Source organism: Ricinus communis, chromosome 1 (genome assembly GCF_019578655.1).
Source record: "Ricinus communis isolate WT05 ecotype wild-type chromosome 1, ASM1957865v1, whole genome shotgun sequence".
Lineage (NCBI taxonomy): Eukaryota > Viridiplantae > Streptophyta > Magnoliopsida > Malpighiales > Euphorbiaceae > Ricinus > Ricinus communis.
In genome coordinates this window covers 35,630,382-35,645,108 of record NC_063256.1, presented here as the reverse complement: position 1 = coordinate 35,645,108, position 14,727 = coordinate 35,630,382, and the positions used below count along the sequence as shown (strand labels likewise).

Sequence of the window (14,727 nt, the reverse complement as noted above, 5' to 3'; positions counted from 1 at the left end):
CATGATTGCTTCTTTGTTAGACTATTATTTTGTTTATCTTATAGTTTCCTTCAAAATTAAAGAAAACAAATCAAAAAATAAGTTTTTTTTTTTAATTTTAAAAATAGGTTACTTGTAAATGTGTTTCTATTGATAAATTAATCAATTTTAAATTCAAAATGCATTGCAAATTTATTTAATTATTTCATTATTATCAATTAAATTTTTTGATTTTTATTAGAAAAACTGCTTAAATTTATTAATTTAAATTTTTTACTCAAAATATAATTTTATTTTCAAATCCAAACATTTTACCTCATAAATATAACATAAATACAAATTAAAATAAAAATTAAACTAAATTACAAGATAACAAATATGAAGTTGTTTTCTATTATAAATATTTTATTTGATAACTTGTTAATATTTTGTTTCTTAATATTATATATATTTAATTGAAGTTAATTATTTTATTTAATGGCTAATAATTTATAAAGTAATAATTTTAAAAAAATAGAATTTAAGAGATGATATTACAAAATATATATTTATAAAATTTTAGTTGAAATAAAATATATTAAAAAAATTAGTAGCGAAATGATTATATATGATAATTAAATGTCACAAAATATTACATTACAGGTTATTTTAGATTTTGAATATAGTTATGTCAGGTATTATCAAATTATGTCGATTTCAGGATCTAATAGTTTCGGGTTCCCCTTATTTTCAGTTTTTACCTATTTCGAGCTAGGATTGTTTTTGTCCCAAGTCATTTGGATTCAAATCACTTCGGTCTTTGATTGCTTCAAGTCTAAGTCATTTTAGGTTCAAGCAATTTCGGTCTCGTTATTTTAGATTTGAATTTTTATTTTTTATTAAAATTCAGATTCGAACATATCAAATTTTAGGCGAGTAAGATCGGATTTCCATATTTTAGTATTAGAGATGGCAGATAGGCAGATATTTTCGGATATCTAACCTAACCAAATCCTAATAAGACTGGTTCAAATAATTATAAACAAATTTGAGATTAAATTCTAATATCCATGCAGAGCTCGAAATCAAACTCTTGGATACCCGCTACTTGAACCCGATTATTTAAACAAATACGGATATTGAGTACTTGAATTTAGTACCCAATGTCCGCTTAAATGACAGACATATATATTATGTACATGAAATAAAATAAGAAAAAATTAAAATTATAAATTTTATATAAACTTACATACTTTAGATTTTATACTTTATTAATTTTTGTTAATATATTTTAGATTTTAATTATTGTAAATGGATTTAGTAGATAGATACTCATATAATTACTCGAATATTAATATTGATAGAGTATTTGCTACCTATTTAAATATCTATAAAAATTATTTAATAAATATATATTAAATGGAATTTTATCTACTTGAAATAGTATATGGATACTTTTATCTAAATTTAAAATAAGTTCAAATAATTATGTAATCTCTTAAATGAATTTAAAATAAATATAAGTATACATATTTTAATTGAGTACAAATTCTAATATTTTTAAATAGGCAAACACCTTATCTGTAATACAAAGTTTAGGAGCTAAATTAGTCCTTATTTCTTTTCTAAAATGTAATACAAGAGGTTGAGCATTGTTTTGGCGGTGTTTGGCTTGTCTAATAAAGCAGCATAATAGCATTTGTAATTATACTTTTTATATAATTTTTAATAAATTATAAATAAATAATTTTTATTTTAATTTATCTTGAAATGTACATGTATTTTAATAATTTTTTATTTTATTTTTTTTTTAATAAAATAAAAATAAAAAAACGAATAAGAAAATGTAATTTTCAAAAGAAAAAAATTAAAAAAAATAAGAGACAAAAATGATAGAAATTCTTAAAATTTAAAAAGAGAGAATAAACCAATATCAGTGATTTAAGAGGTGGTTGAGGGTGCTCGGACAAGTGAACATTAAGGTTGGCTCGACTAAGCTGGCTTAACTAGGTTGCACACATAAACCCCTCTGTGTCGCCACTCACCAAAGCAGTCCTCTTACGATTATTGACTGCTAAAACCCCATTTTCCTGATTTTTATCTAACATTTCCTCTCTTTTCATTACTCTCTCCCTTATCTCTCCACACTCCCATCCATCAGCCATGCCCTCCTTCGCCGCACCCACCAATCTCATCACCAACACTCCTCTCTCCTCCTCTTCCCGCCGTAAATCACTCGCCTCCTCGACCGGCACTCCTCGCGCTTCCTCTTTCAAATGCGATCTCTCTTCTTCTTCTTCTTCTTCACAACAAAACCCTAAACCCCACAATTCCCTTCTCAAAACCTTGACTAAACCTCTGGCCGTTGCTTCCGCTGCCAGTCTCTTCCTCCGACTCACCCCCATCCCTTCCCCCTTCAGCGGCGGTGGTAATAATGGCGGCGACTGGGGAGGCCGGGGCGGCGGAGGAGGTGGAGGCGGAGAAAACAACTTTAATGGCGGTGAAGCTGGCGGAGATGGGTTTTGGAATAAACTGTTTCAACCGGCACCGGCAATTGCGGACGAGTCACAGTCAAAAGATTTTGATTCACATGGTTTACCGGCAAACATTGTGGTTCAGTTAAACAAATTGAGCGGTTTTAAGAAATACAAACTCTCAGACATCGTTTTCTTCGATCGGCGACGATATACAACTGTCGGCAGCCAAGATTCATTTTTTGAAATGGTGTCACTCCGACCGGGAGGGACTTACACGAAAGCACAGCTCCAAAAAGAGCTTGAAACACTAGCGAGTTGTGGAATGTTCGAGAAAGTAGATATGGAAGGAAAAACAAACCCTGATGGAACCCTAGGGATTACGATTTCATTTACTGAGAGTACATGGCAATCAGCCGATAAGTTTAGGTGTATCAATGTAGGACTAATGCAACAGTCGAAACCAATTGAGATGGATCCAGATATGACTGATAAGGAGAAATTAGAGTATTATAGAAGTCAAGAGAAGGATTATAAGAGAAGGATTGAGAAGGCGCGCCCGTGTTTGTTGCCCGCATCTGTGAATAGAGAGGTGCTTCAGATGTTGAGAGATCAAGGGAAGGTTAGCGCGAGATTGTTGCAGAAGATTAGGGATAGAGTACAGAAATGGTATCATGATGAAGGCTATGCTTGTGCTCAGGTTGTTAATTTTGGGAATCTGAATACTAAAGAAGTTGTTTGTGAAGTTGTTGAAGGGGATATTACTCAGATGGTTATTCAGTATCAGGATAAACTTGGTAATGTTGTTGAAGGGAATACTCAACTTCCTGTTGTTAAAAGGGAATTGCCTAAACAGGTGAATTTTCAATTTGGTTGTTTATGTGATTAGTGCATGACTTTGAGGACCAATATAGACTTCAGTTTTAGGTTAGACTGAATGAACCATTTCCCATAAGTTCCATATTCAGTAAAAGCTGTGAATATAACCAATTAAGATATCTGATTCAATAGAAACAATAAAGCAAATGGGGCGTATAAATAGTAACAAAATTTGTTTTGGTTGTTAAGTCATCAATATCTAAGACTTCATATTAAACTGAGCATATATTTACCAATAATCTAGGGCTCTAGGACAAATGAATTTGATAAATAAAGCCAAATTGTTAATTCAATTGTTCAATTTCATAATCATGGCAGGTGATATAGTTGGACTATTATTTTATTTTGATGGAGATTACTAGTTTAAACATTTGAGCCTTTAGTCCCAAGCATGAATTATCAGTTATTAGACTTGCATTGCCAATTGAATTGCTGCTGACTTTTTGCTTACATCCTACCCTAGGCTACAAAAATCTTTGTGCGCTGACTCAGTGATATGTATATTAATTGGTAACATACAGCTTCGACAAGGTCAAGTTTTTAACATTGAAGCTGGGAAACAAGCTCTCAGGAACATAAATTCATTGGCCTTGTTTTCAAATATTGAAGTGAACCCAAGGCCTGATGAGAAGAATGAGGGAGGAATTATTGTTGAGATTAAGCTTAAAGAACTAGAGCCTAAATCAGCTGAAGTTAGCACTGAGTGGAGTATTGTACCTGGACGTGGAGGGCGTCCCACATTGGTATGTATGTCCAGTTATGTAATGAATCCATTTCTAATTAGATTTGACTTGAGGCTTAGTACCATAGTTCTAATTAAAAAAATTATGACATTCCTGTCCAGGCTTCATTCCAGCCAGGTGGAACTGTTTCTTTTGAGCACCGGAATATCAAAGGGCTGAATAGATCCATTCTTGGTTCAATAACCACCAGCAATTTCTTTTTACCTCAGGTGATTTCTCATAAATATTTATTTGTTTTTCCCTCAATAGTATCCAGGGATGCTTCATTATCCTTCACCTAATGTATCACATCTGAAAATGTCATTGGTGAATCTATTCATCAGGATGATCTTGCTTTTAAGCTGGAGTATGTTCATCCATATTTGGATGGTGTATATAATCCACGCAACCGCACTCTCCGTGCAAGCTGCTTCAACAGCCGGAAACTAAGTCCAGTCTTCACTGGTGGGCCAGGAGTGGATGAAGTCCCTCCTATATGGGTTGATCGTGCTGGCCTCAAAGCTAACATTACTGAGGTGATTTGGCAATGCCTTATCTATGTATAGTCTGTTGTTTGGGAAGCCTTTTGAATCCTATCAGGTCTTTACCTAACAAATGCTAATTGACATGTGAAAACAGAATTTTACTCGTCAGAGTAAATTTACTTACGGAATTGTGATGGAAGAGATAACAACACGAGATGAAAGCAGCCATATTTCTGCCAATGGTCAAAGAGTGTTGCCAAGTGGAGGAATTAGTGCAGATGGGCCTCCAACAACTCTCAGTGGTACTGGCATTGATCGCATGGCCTTTCTACAAGCAAATATCACGCGTGATAACACCAAGTTCGTAAATGGAGCTGTAGTTGGTGAGAGGAATGTATTTCAGGTTAGCTTTTTTCTGTTTTTAATTTTTTATCTTAAGGGGTGTTTTGAATTAGTTTTATTATTAAAATCTTTGGAGTTGCTGAACCCTCTACTTTTGTTTGTGTTTTAGATGCAAACTGCCTTTTTCTTTTTCCTTTTTCTGTTTTATCTTTTTAGTTTATTAGTGAGCTGAGGAAAGTAAAAGGGTATAATTATGCTTGGGCAAGTATCACTTATACTATTCGCTTTAGAGAACAATCTTTGAGCATACTCAAGGTTTGGAATGATTATCGTAATGCCTTGTTACGGTGCTGGTGTTGATTAAGTAAATCTTGGAATGCAAACATTGAGGATTTGTTGAGAGAAAATAGTACATTTAAAATGTATATCTATTTACTGTTTGCATTTCCTGAGCTCCTGAGTCCTGAATGCCAAGTATTTATCTTGAATGAAAGAGATAATGTTCCCCCTAAGTGTCAGCGAAACTTCAGTAGTTCAATAGATATTGTGTACTGTAACAATTTGGTGGTTATGTACAAATTTTGGGTTTGGTTGTGCAGTGGGTTTATCTTCACAGAATGTCTACCAATCTCAGTTTGTGTCTTTCGGAAGTAATATGTTGACTTCTCAGATCTTTTATGTGCGAGTTGCAGGTGGACCAAGGCCTTGGAATTGGCAGCAAGTTTCCATTCTTTAACCGTCACCAACTTACTATCACGCGATTTATACCATTGACGCAAGTGGAGGAAGGTGCTGGTAAACCGCCACCGCCTGTACTTGTCCTGAATGGGCATTATGGTGGATGTGTAGGAGATCTTCCAAGTTATGATGCTTTTACCCTTGGCGGACCTTATTCTGTAAGAGGCTACAATATGGGTGAATTAGGAGCAGCCAGAAACATCCTTGAGGTAAGAATTACTGGAGACAAGTTAACTGAATAGGATGAACTGTCTTCTAAATTATATACTGTTATTTTAGTTCTGTTACATGTGAAATGGAGAGAGATCTGTACCAACCATTAATCTACTGATTATCTATAGATGGAAACTACATTTCAAAAGCATGGAGAACTGCAGCTAAATATCTGATTTCTTTTTTACATTTTTGCCTGCAGCTTGGAGCTGAAATAAGAATACCTGTGAGAAATACGCATGTATATGCATTTGCAGAGCATGGAAATGATCTCGGAACATCGAAGGATGTCAAAGGAAACCCAACAGAGGTCTACAGGAGAATGGGACATGGTTCATCATATGGTGTTGGTGTCAAGCTGGGTTTAGTGAGAGCTGAGTATGCGGTCGATCATAATACTGGCACTGGTTCAATATTTTTCCGTTTTGGGGAGAGATACTGAAAACAATCCACAATTGGTTATGTAGATGTGCTTAGTATATTTCAGCTATTAGGTTTTTTTGGAAGAACTGGAATTGTTGACCAGAGCGAAACTTTACGAGAACCCTAGAACTAGATTGAGAAATATCTTTTCATTTGAGTGCACTGCGCCCTTTTTCCAGTAGATGGTTGTTAGTCTCTTATATTGGCTGTTTGATGAGAGATTTGAAATGGTGAAAAAGAGACGGATGTTTCAGATAATTTGTGTGCTTGCTCTTTAGACATGTCTCTGGCTAATTAGGCAAGTTTCTTTATCTTTGGTTGTGTAAAACTGAAAATAAATTTACACATTTCAAAGTGATTAAATTTTCTCAAGTCTCTTTTGGCTTTTGCTTTAGATTAAGTCTGGCCTTTCTAACAAGTATAACATCTTTATGTATTTCGGTTCCTGATAATGATCTTATGACGAATTAGAAATCTCAGTAATTGATATATCCAGGTCCTCCAATTTCACCAGGTACACCGCAAATTGAAGAAGAGAAGGCTTGCGAGGAAATAAAATGATTTCGTGGATTTATATCTATTGAAATGGTGAAATCTGCAGGTGATCCAATTCAGGGATGCAGACTTGCATGCCTCCCTACCACAGAACTACAACTACAAATATCCACAAGCTCACGTCTTCCATGGCCAAAGGCTGAAAACTGCACTCTCAATACCATCATGCAATCCTCATACCTAGCAGAAGTTGCCTTCCATGTTCCATCCATATAAGATTAATGGCAAGATAAGGCTTCATTAGAAGTCACTCTTCAGACTGTTTAAGAGTAATGGCAAGCAATTATTTCTGATGCTTCATCCTCCCCTTCAATGCCGTGTTGCATTTAACTGCTACAATCCCAATTCCTTTTTCAACTTAGCCAGAGTTGCTTCAATCTCGTCAATGTTATCTTTAATGCTGCTACCCCTGCCACCTTCGTTTTGAACATCATTTCCTGTTCGTTTTGTCCCTGAACTCGCAAATGAACTGTCCTTTTGAGATCCAAAATCATTTGCTTCAGCTTCTGTATTGGTAATGTCAAGCTCTTTCTCCAGAAATTCCACAAAGTCTTCTCCAATTTCCTGTAAAACATTAAATATCATAGAACGTGAGACTGTCATTTAATAGTGCTATCTGATTTACACAAATCTTCAGGTTTATACAAATGTCCAAAGAATAATTGGGGTGGGAGCAAAGGGATAAATTATGCATTAGAAAAAGACATACTGCTAATTCCTCCCATAGGCTCTTTGGTTTCCCCTGTGATGAAGAAGTCGCTTCCCAATTCTGAAATTCTTCTTGCAGATCTCTAAAGAAGTCCCCTGTAACAACAATGTCAGAATCGGAGAACTAAAAGGACAAGGATAGTAGAAAAGTGAAAATGCCATCAGGATCTTGAACAACAGGAAAGAAACAGATTATAACAATTGTCTCATCTTGTAGAGAGTACAAACTACCTATTGTTATTTGAACATCCCTCAAAAAATCACCTGCAGCATAAAGCGTTCAAGTATAAGAACACGTGAACCTAAATCCTAAAAATGCCTTATAAAAGACACCATAAAACATTTAGCAAATGATTTCTCCGTCCATTCGGAAGATTATCCATAGAGGTTCACCAGAAAAAAACTATTTGAAGAGCATGTAAGAAAACTACAAACAACCATTAATTCCAGCACAGTTCACTTAGTTAAAATTAGCCTGTCAGATATTCGAGGACATGATATGTCAACTGTCTGCTACAGTGCTATCCTCAAATGGAAAAGAGTAACAACAGAATCATATAGCAGTACAGTTCCCGCTTATGTTTCAAATGGAAAAGAGTAATAACAGAATCATAGATTCTGATGCTGTTAACCAAGCAACATCTTGTCAATAAAAAGAACCGTTCACAGATGGCAAAAAAAGATAGCATGAATTTTAACCAAAGGTCCCGGTGCTACCCAGTTATAAATTGGTCCAAGTTGATGATTGAACACAATCATTTAAGCACTTTATATTAATTCTTCCAGTTGACTGGTAGAAGGAATCAGGTTGGACCTCATCCCAGGAGATCCTTCAGTAAAGACACACTAATTAGAATGTGTCAGGTGTTTCAAGGCAACTTAATAAACCACTAAACGGGTGATCATCATAGCAAACTTGGTGCAGGTAATCAACAAGTAGAAAAGAGCAATAGACTCGACAAGCATTTTACAAGTTCGATAATCACAAAGATTTTGGTTGGTTTGCTAATTTTACCAAATCCGTAAAATTCTTCTTCATTTTGTGTATTCCCGCTTTGACTTCTTTCCGTGTCGGAGTATGAAAAACCAGATGATTTTCCAGCATCATTCTTCCTCCGAGATTCAGAGTCCAGCAATGTAGTGTAGGCATGCTTAATTCTCATAAATTTCTCCTGTGCATTTGCCTGCCCACCAAATAAATTTCAAAAAGAAACCAATTACAGAAACATCAAAAATATCAGAAGTGTTTACAATTTCCAGTGACCTAGTACAGTTTATCCTCCCTATCTCTCGAGAGTTATCATTCGTTCCTCGTGGGAGTAAATTACATACAGTCAAAATTTGCAATCCACTTCAGATTTTGCATGAAAAAGGCAATGGGTACAAAATATATACGTATAGCCAGGATTGTAAAAAATTTCTTTTACATAATTTGATCCAATGCCTTCAATTTGTATCCATATCCATATTTACACATACTAGTCACAGGACCCTTAAAGTTATCCAGAAAACTCAGAATGGCATTCTAATTAGATAGGCGTTTACACTAAATGCTTAATAGATAACTACACTAGAACTCGTTCCACAAGGAAACAACCTATAAAATTAACTTACTTTTGCACAAAGGAAATTCAAGGAAAGAACAAGAAGTTACAAAATAAAAAGATACAATATCCTCAAGATTCAATAGAATCAATACAATTTAGCCAAAATAATCTCCAAAAGACTAGAAAACTAGATACGCCCAGTTAAATTCTACACAATTGGAGCTAAATACACTTAAAATTAGTCAAATAAAATAAATAGCACAAGAGGACTGGATACCTCCTTATTAACATCAGGGTGATATTTTAAAGCAAGTTTCCTGTAAGCCCTTTTAATTTCATCAGGAGTTGCAGAAGGAGAAACACCTAATACTTGATAAGGAGATTCTCTACGACTGGCCTTCAAAAGGGTAACACAATTTCTTCTCTTATTGTTGAAGATTGGATTGGGTACTTGAGGAGTGTAAAAATCACCTCTATAAAAGCTATATCTAACACTGGGTATTGCGTGGTTTCTTAAGAGAAGAAGAGATCTTGGAGAATAGAGAAGGTTTCTTGGTGTTGGAGGAGGAGACAATGCATACATGTTCTTGAAAATATTAACAACCATGTATTATTGCATGTGGGTTTTCGTGAAAGATGCAAATTCTTGATGATACATGTCGTTTTATTATTTCTTGTCCTAATATAATCCAAGAAGAAACTGTATCAACCGTTGATATGATAGCGGTTTTAGCTCCCTAAATGAACCGAACTAAACCGAATTGATTACATTAATGCCTATTACATGTGTAAATTATTATTATATAAATTACTTAATAAATTAGTATATAATATAATACTAAATAATAAATAGTCATATTAATGAAATATTATAATGATAGAAATATATAAATTAATTTGTTAATAAAATAAAAGTGAAAGTATTATATATTATTTTTTATAATTTATTTATTATTTTTTATAAAAATTTATTATTAAATTATCTAAATTCTATTATAGGTATATATAGTGTGATATATAATAATTTATTAATTAATAAGATTATTTTAGTTAATTCAAAAATTCTTCATTTGTGTTTTTATATATATTATAGATAAATAAATAAATTATAGATAATTATTATTATCTTGTGAATTTACTCGACTTTGTATTTTTATTTTCTTTCTATGTATATATTTTTATTTTTGAAATAAATAGAATAATTATGAAATCGTTATTAAAAAATAGATTATTTTTATTATATACATTATTTCAAATTCAAGCTTTTATTGTTATAAAACGTTAAATGCAAGGAGTCATTTATCTATAGAATTACAAAACTTTTGTATCTAAAGGTAATTATAACATTGGTATTCTCTAAACAACTTGAAAAGATAATGAGATAAATAGCAACTTCATTATATATAACACTAAGACTCTGATCGGTCCAAATTATGTATAGATATTTAAGGGTATATTAAAACTTTAATGATATATTTCTATATATAAAATGGTGAAAATATGTGTTTTTGCCTCACTTAAGCTTAATTGTCTATTTTTAGGAATATTAGCAAAAAGGAAAAAATATGGAGCTAAAAGAAACTTAATGGGACATATTCGTGTCAAGGTCCAAGATTAAGACGCATGGACTGCTAATTATAAGGTCTAAGGGATATTTTAGTCATTTTGTATAACTATTAAGATTTATATAAAGAGTTATTTATGAGATAGTATTTGGTGGAGATTAAGATACTTAAAGTTTTATCTATTAGATTGACTTATATTAGTATATTCATCTCTTTATTTGGAGGAGGACTCTCCTCTATATAAATCTCTGCAAAACTCTAAAAATGGAAGGAAAAAAGGAGGAGAGTTTTCTCTTACCTGCTCTCTACACTTGCCACCATTATTCTCTCCATAATTCTCTACAGTTTTTCCATAAACATATAGTTTTAGTTTTCATTACTCTTTTTAGCATCTAAGGAGCTTTTCAAGAAGTAGAGACTGAAGACCAATCTTTTTCCTACTTGAAGAAATTCTTGATCTAGAGGGAGTTTTTACTTTTTATATCATGATCATTGGGTTAAATATGTTAGGCTAGTTTTCATAAGTGTTTAGTTTAGTCTTTCTACTTTTGTATAAACCTTGTTATTTTTATTTATTTAATGAATGATTTTTTTACCTTCATATCTTTATTAATTTCAGTTATTATTGTTAGTTAACCATCATATTAATTTAGCAATAGTAATTGTTATGAAAATCTTTAAGTTTAAAAGTATTAGAAACGTCATCTTTACTTTAATCTATGTTGGTATAAGAAACCTAGGTTGCATTATTAGCTTGAGTGACTTAAGAAAAAAGGCACATCACCATCTCATTCATTAGATCTAGGCTTAAAGTAAAACAAAGAGATTACTAAGTAAATGGATAAATTAAATATTGTTGTTAGCATATAGTTTTAGATCATAAGCATTTGCATTTGCATTGCATATTTATTTATTATTTAGTTACTTTACTTTATGAATATCATTCTCTTAACATACTGATTTAGAGTGTTTAGATTTACTTTTATTGTTTTGTGTTGATAATTAGTCTTTATAATAAGTGGCCTCATAGTTCCTTGAGAGATCGACCTCGTGGTGAACTTACCCTTACTGTAGGAACGATTCGTGCACTTGCGAGTACTAAAAAAGACATATCAAGTTTTTGGCGCCGTTGCCGGGGAACTGTGTCCAAATTTATTATATTGATTGGTTATCAAAAGTGTCTTGTGTTTGTTAGTTTGTTTTATGTTTTTTGATTTATTTTGTTTATGTGTTTTTATTTTTTTGTTTGTTTGGTGTTTTGTGATTTGTTTTGTTTATGTGTTTTTGTTTTGTTTGTAAATTTTATTTTAAAAATTTTATTTTCAATCTGAAATTTTCTTTTGTTTTGTATGCTTAGCAGGAAACAACTAGAAGAAGAATCAACAGAAGAATTTGATATCATGGCAAACCCACCAAGAGAAGTAGGAGCTAAAAGACGAATGGCTATGAAAGATTATGCACTGCCTACAATTGGTAACACTACTTCATGCATAGTTCTAGGTGATACATCTAGGAATTATGAACTTAAGAGCATTCATTTTAATATGTTTCCTTCATTTTATGGTATGCCTAGTGAGGATGCATTAACATTTATTAGAGAATTTTATGCCATAGTTCATACTTTTCTATTGTCTAGACTTAATTAGAATCAACTAAGAACGAGGTGTTTCTTTTATTCATTGAAAGAAAGAGCAAAGACTTGGTTAATGACATTGTCTCCTAATTCTTTGAGAAATTGGAATGAAATTTATCAAAAGTTTATGAGTAGATTTTACTCACAGCAAAAGACCAAAGAATTAAGAGGTGAGATTTCTAATTTTTATCAAGAGAATGCTGAATCTTTTCATGAAGCATAAGATCGCTTCAAATCACTTTTATTACAATGCCCACACCATGGATTCCCATTCCTAATAACTAACCAATTATTTTATGCTGGGTTGACACACCAATACCAATGTATGGTTGATAATGCAGCTGGGGGTGCTATGTTAGAAAGGACACCTTATGAGGTTTATGGCATCTTTGAGATGTTATGAGCCAATTCTCAACAAAAGAGTGTGAGGACAAAGAGAATAGAAGTAAATGAAGTGGTAGCTAATAGTGAGATAGTCATGCAATTGGTTGAATTGACTAAGCAAGTTAAAATGCTTACTTTAACAAAAGACTCACCAAATAATGAGGTATGTGGTATTTGGGGTATTTATGGTATAATGCTAATGTTTGTTCATCTTTTGATAATTACAGAGGAAATATGTATGACCAAACAAAGTTGATGGATTCTTACCAACCCATGCATCCTATAAATGACTCTTATTTCAACACATATAATACAGGTTGGAGAAACCATTCAAATTTTTCTTGAAAATACAATGACCAAAACCCACTACAATTATTGAGAAATCAAAATCAACCTTATTACCAAGACCAATATTCTCAATTCCAAAGGGACTCCAATCCTTTCTTTCAAGATCAAGAATAAACTATTCGATCTAATGAACAAAGAAAGCCAAGTTTGGAAGAAACACTTCAATTATTTATGATGGCTTCTCATGATAGGATGGAGAGGAATGAGAAAAAGACAGATTCCATTGAAGCTTCACTGAAACATTTAGAAGTTCAAATGGAACAAATTGTTGAAAAGCTCAATAAAGAGGAACTATCAAGTCAACCTGAACAAGCCAATTCCATTACTACTATTAGAAGAGGTGAGATTGTCGATAATATTGTTATGGAAACTGAAAGAAATTCTTCTTCTTATGCAGGTACACCTAAAAATGATAGATTAGAGCAAATCAATAAGGATAACATGTAAAAGGAAGAAAAAGTAGAGCCAAATCTTAGACTTGAGAGAAAGAAAATGAAGCATTTTGTGGACCTGAATTTTATAAGGCAGCTTAGCCTTATAGACCCCCTATTCCTTTTCTAAACCAAACAAAAGAGAGCAAAAAGGACAAATTTTTTTTGAAAATATTAAGATGCTCTCTAAAGTTAATACTGACGTACCTTTGTTGGATGTTATCAGGAATAAACCAGTTTATGCAAAATTCTTTGAAGATTTGAACACCAACAAAAGGCAATATACGAACAACGAAAAAGTACAAGTAGCAAGTGTAATGCTTCAACATCAATTGCCCCTTAAGATGAAGGATCCTGGTAGCTTCACCATTGATATTACAATAAGTGATAAAAAGGATAGAAAAGCCATGTTAGATTTGGGAGCAAGCATCAACTTGATGCCTTAGTCGATGTATGAATGACTAGGTTTGGAAGAGTTGAAGCCTACCACTATGTCTCTATAATTTGCAGACAGATCGATAAAATATCCTAGAGGTATAGTGGAAGACTTGCTAGTACAAGTAGGTAAGTTAATAATTCCAGTTGATTTTGTAGTACTTGACATGGAAAACACAACAACAAGGGATAAAAAACAACTATACTCCTTAGTAGACCTTTCATGGAAACTACTAGAACTATAATTGATGTGCATGATGGAAAACTTACCATGACAGTTTTAGGAGAAACCGTGAAATTTTAAGTGTTTGATTCTCTAACTTTATCTCCTAAATCTACTATTGATAAATGTTCATATAATTATTTAGATTCTATTGTTTATAAACAATTATATGATGATATTTCATTCTTAATGACAAGACGATACTTTAGATGTTCGCATAAATAGTATGAAGCCATACTTGAAAGGAATGGCTTATGACGAAGAGGTGGAGTGTGCGGATGAGCGCCCACCATGAGCATAATCAGGAATGTCTAGCTATAGACAATAAAATTAGCAATTTGTATTTTTATTTTTATGCATTTAAGTTATTTTTCTTTTATTTCTATTTTATTTATTTATTTTATTTATTATTTTTCTATTTTTTATTTATTTTATGTTTATCTTGTAAGCTTATATTTGATCCCAAAAAGGCAATATGTCTCCATGAGAAGCAATTAAAGCTCCAACAAAAAAAAAAGAAAATTTGAGCGAGCCACGTTCGGCGGTAATTTTCACAGGCCCATGCAAAATGACAGAGCGACACGGGCGATGGTAGCGATGGTAGAGACAACATGGGCCCGCAGCCCAAGCACCGGGTCGCAGACGCGCGAGGAAGCTGGCAGCG

General features: G+C 32.9%; 2 protein-coding genes and 1 non-coding gene across 5 annotated transcripts; 1 reads left to right on the top strand and 2 right to left on the bottom strand.

Moving 5' to 3' along the window:
- The first annotated feature begins 1,997 nt into the window (after positions 1-1,997).
- Positions 1,998-6,606, top strand: LOC8284124 (protein TOC75-3, chloroplastic). The gene is made up of 7 exons (XM_002520484.4): positions 1,998-3,288; positions 3,833-4,054; positions 4,156-4,263; positions 4,378-4,569; positions 4,673-4,921; positions 5,553-5,807; positions 6,014-6,606. Exons 1-7 carry the CDS (start codon positions 2,122-2,124, stop codon positions 6,251-6,253), a joined length of 2,433 nt encoding a protein of 810 aa, XP_002520530.2. The 5' UTR covers positions 1,998-2,121; the 3' UTR covers positions 6,254-6,606.
- A 177-nt stretch (positions 6,607-6,783) lies between these two features.
- LOC8284126 (dnaJ homolog subfamily B member 9) lies at positions 6,784-9,696 on the bottom strand. 3 transcript variants are annotated; one of them, XM_015720022.3, is made up of 5 exons: positions 9,322-9,696; positions 8,513-8,681; positions 7,726-7,761; positions 7,499-7,593; positions 6,784-7,353 (listed from the first exon to the last, which is right to left on the bottom strand). In XM_015720022.3, exons 1-5 carry the CDS (start codon positions 9,649-9,651, stop codon positions 7,123-7,125), a joined length of 861 nt encoding a protein of 286 aa, XP_015575508.1. In that variant the 5' UTR covers positions 9,652-9,696; the 3' UTR covers positions 6,784-7,122. The 3 variants fall into 3 exon arrangements, with proteins under 3 accessions (XP_015575508.1, XP_015575509.1, XP_002520532.2); XM_015720023.3 differs by having other exon boundaries at positions 7,729-7,761; positions 9,322-9,695; XM_002520486.4 differs by lacking the exon at positions 7,726-7,761 and having other exon boundaries at positions 9,322-9,694.
- A 2,705-nt stretch (positions 9,697-12,401) lies between these two features.
- On the bottom strand, positions 12,402-12,509 carry LOC112535074. The gene has a single exon (XR_003079277.1). It is a non-coding gene; the product is annotated as a small nucleolar RNA R71 (small nucleolar RNA).
- Between the last annotated feature and the right edge of the window lie 2,218 nt (positions 12,510-14,727).

What these genes read in the sequence shown, in the direction of transcription:
- LOC8284124 (XM_002520484.4), top strand. Translation starts at nt 2,122, where the DNA reads ATGCCCTCCTTCGCCGCACCCACCAATCTCATCACCAACACTCCTCTC. An exon ending in AAAGGGAATTGCCTAAACAG is followed by an intron (nt 3,289 to 3,832) that starts GTGAATTTTCAA and finishes GGTAACATACAG; the next exon opens with CTTCGACAAGGTCAAGTTTT. An exon ending in CAGCCAGAAACATCCTTGAG is followed by an intron (nt 5,808 to 6,013) that starts GTAAGAATTACT and finishes TTTTGCCTGCAG; the next exon opens with CTTGGAGCTGAAATAAGAAT.
- LOC8284126 (XM_015720022.3), bottom strand. Translation starts at nt 9,651, where the DNA reads ATGGTTGTTAATATTTTCAAGAACATGTATGCATTGTCTCCTCCTCCA. An exon ending in ACCCTGATGTTAATAAGGAG is followed by an intron (nt 8,682 to 9,321) that starts GTATCCAGTCCT and finishes TTTGGTGGGCAG; the next exon opens with GCAAATGCACAGGAGAAATT. An exon ending in TGTTCAAATAACAATAGGTA is followed by an intron (nt 7,594 to 7,725) that starts GTTTGTACTCTC and finishes TTGTTGTTACAG; the next exon opens with GGGACTTCTTTAGAGATCTG.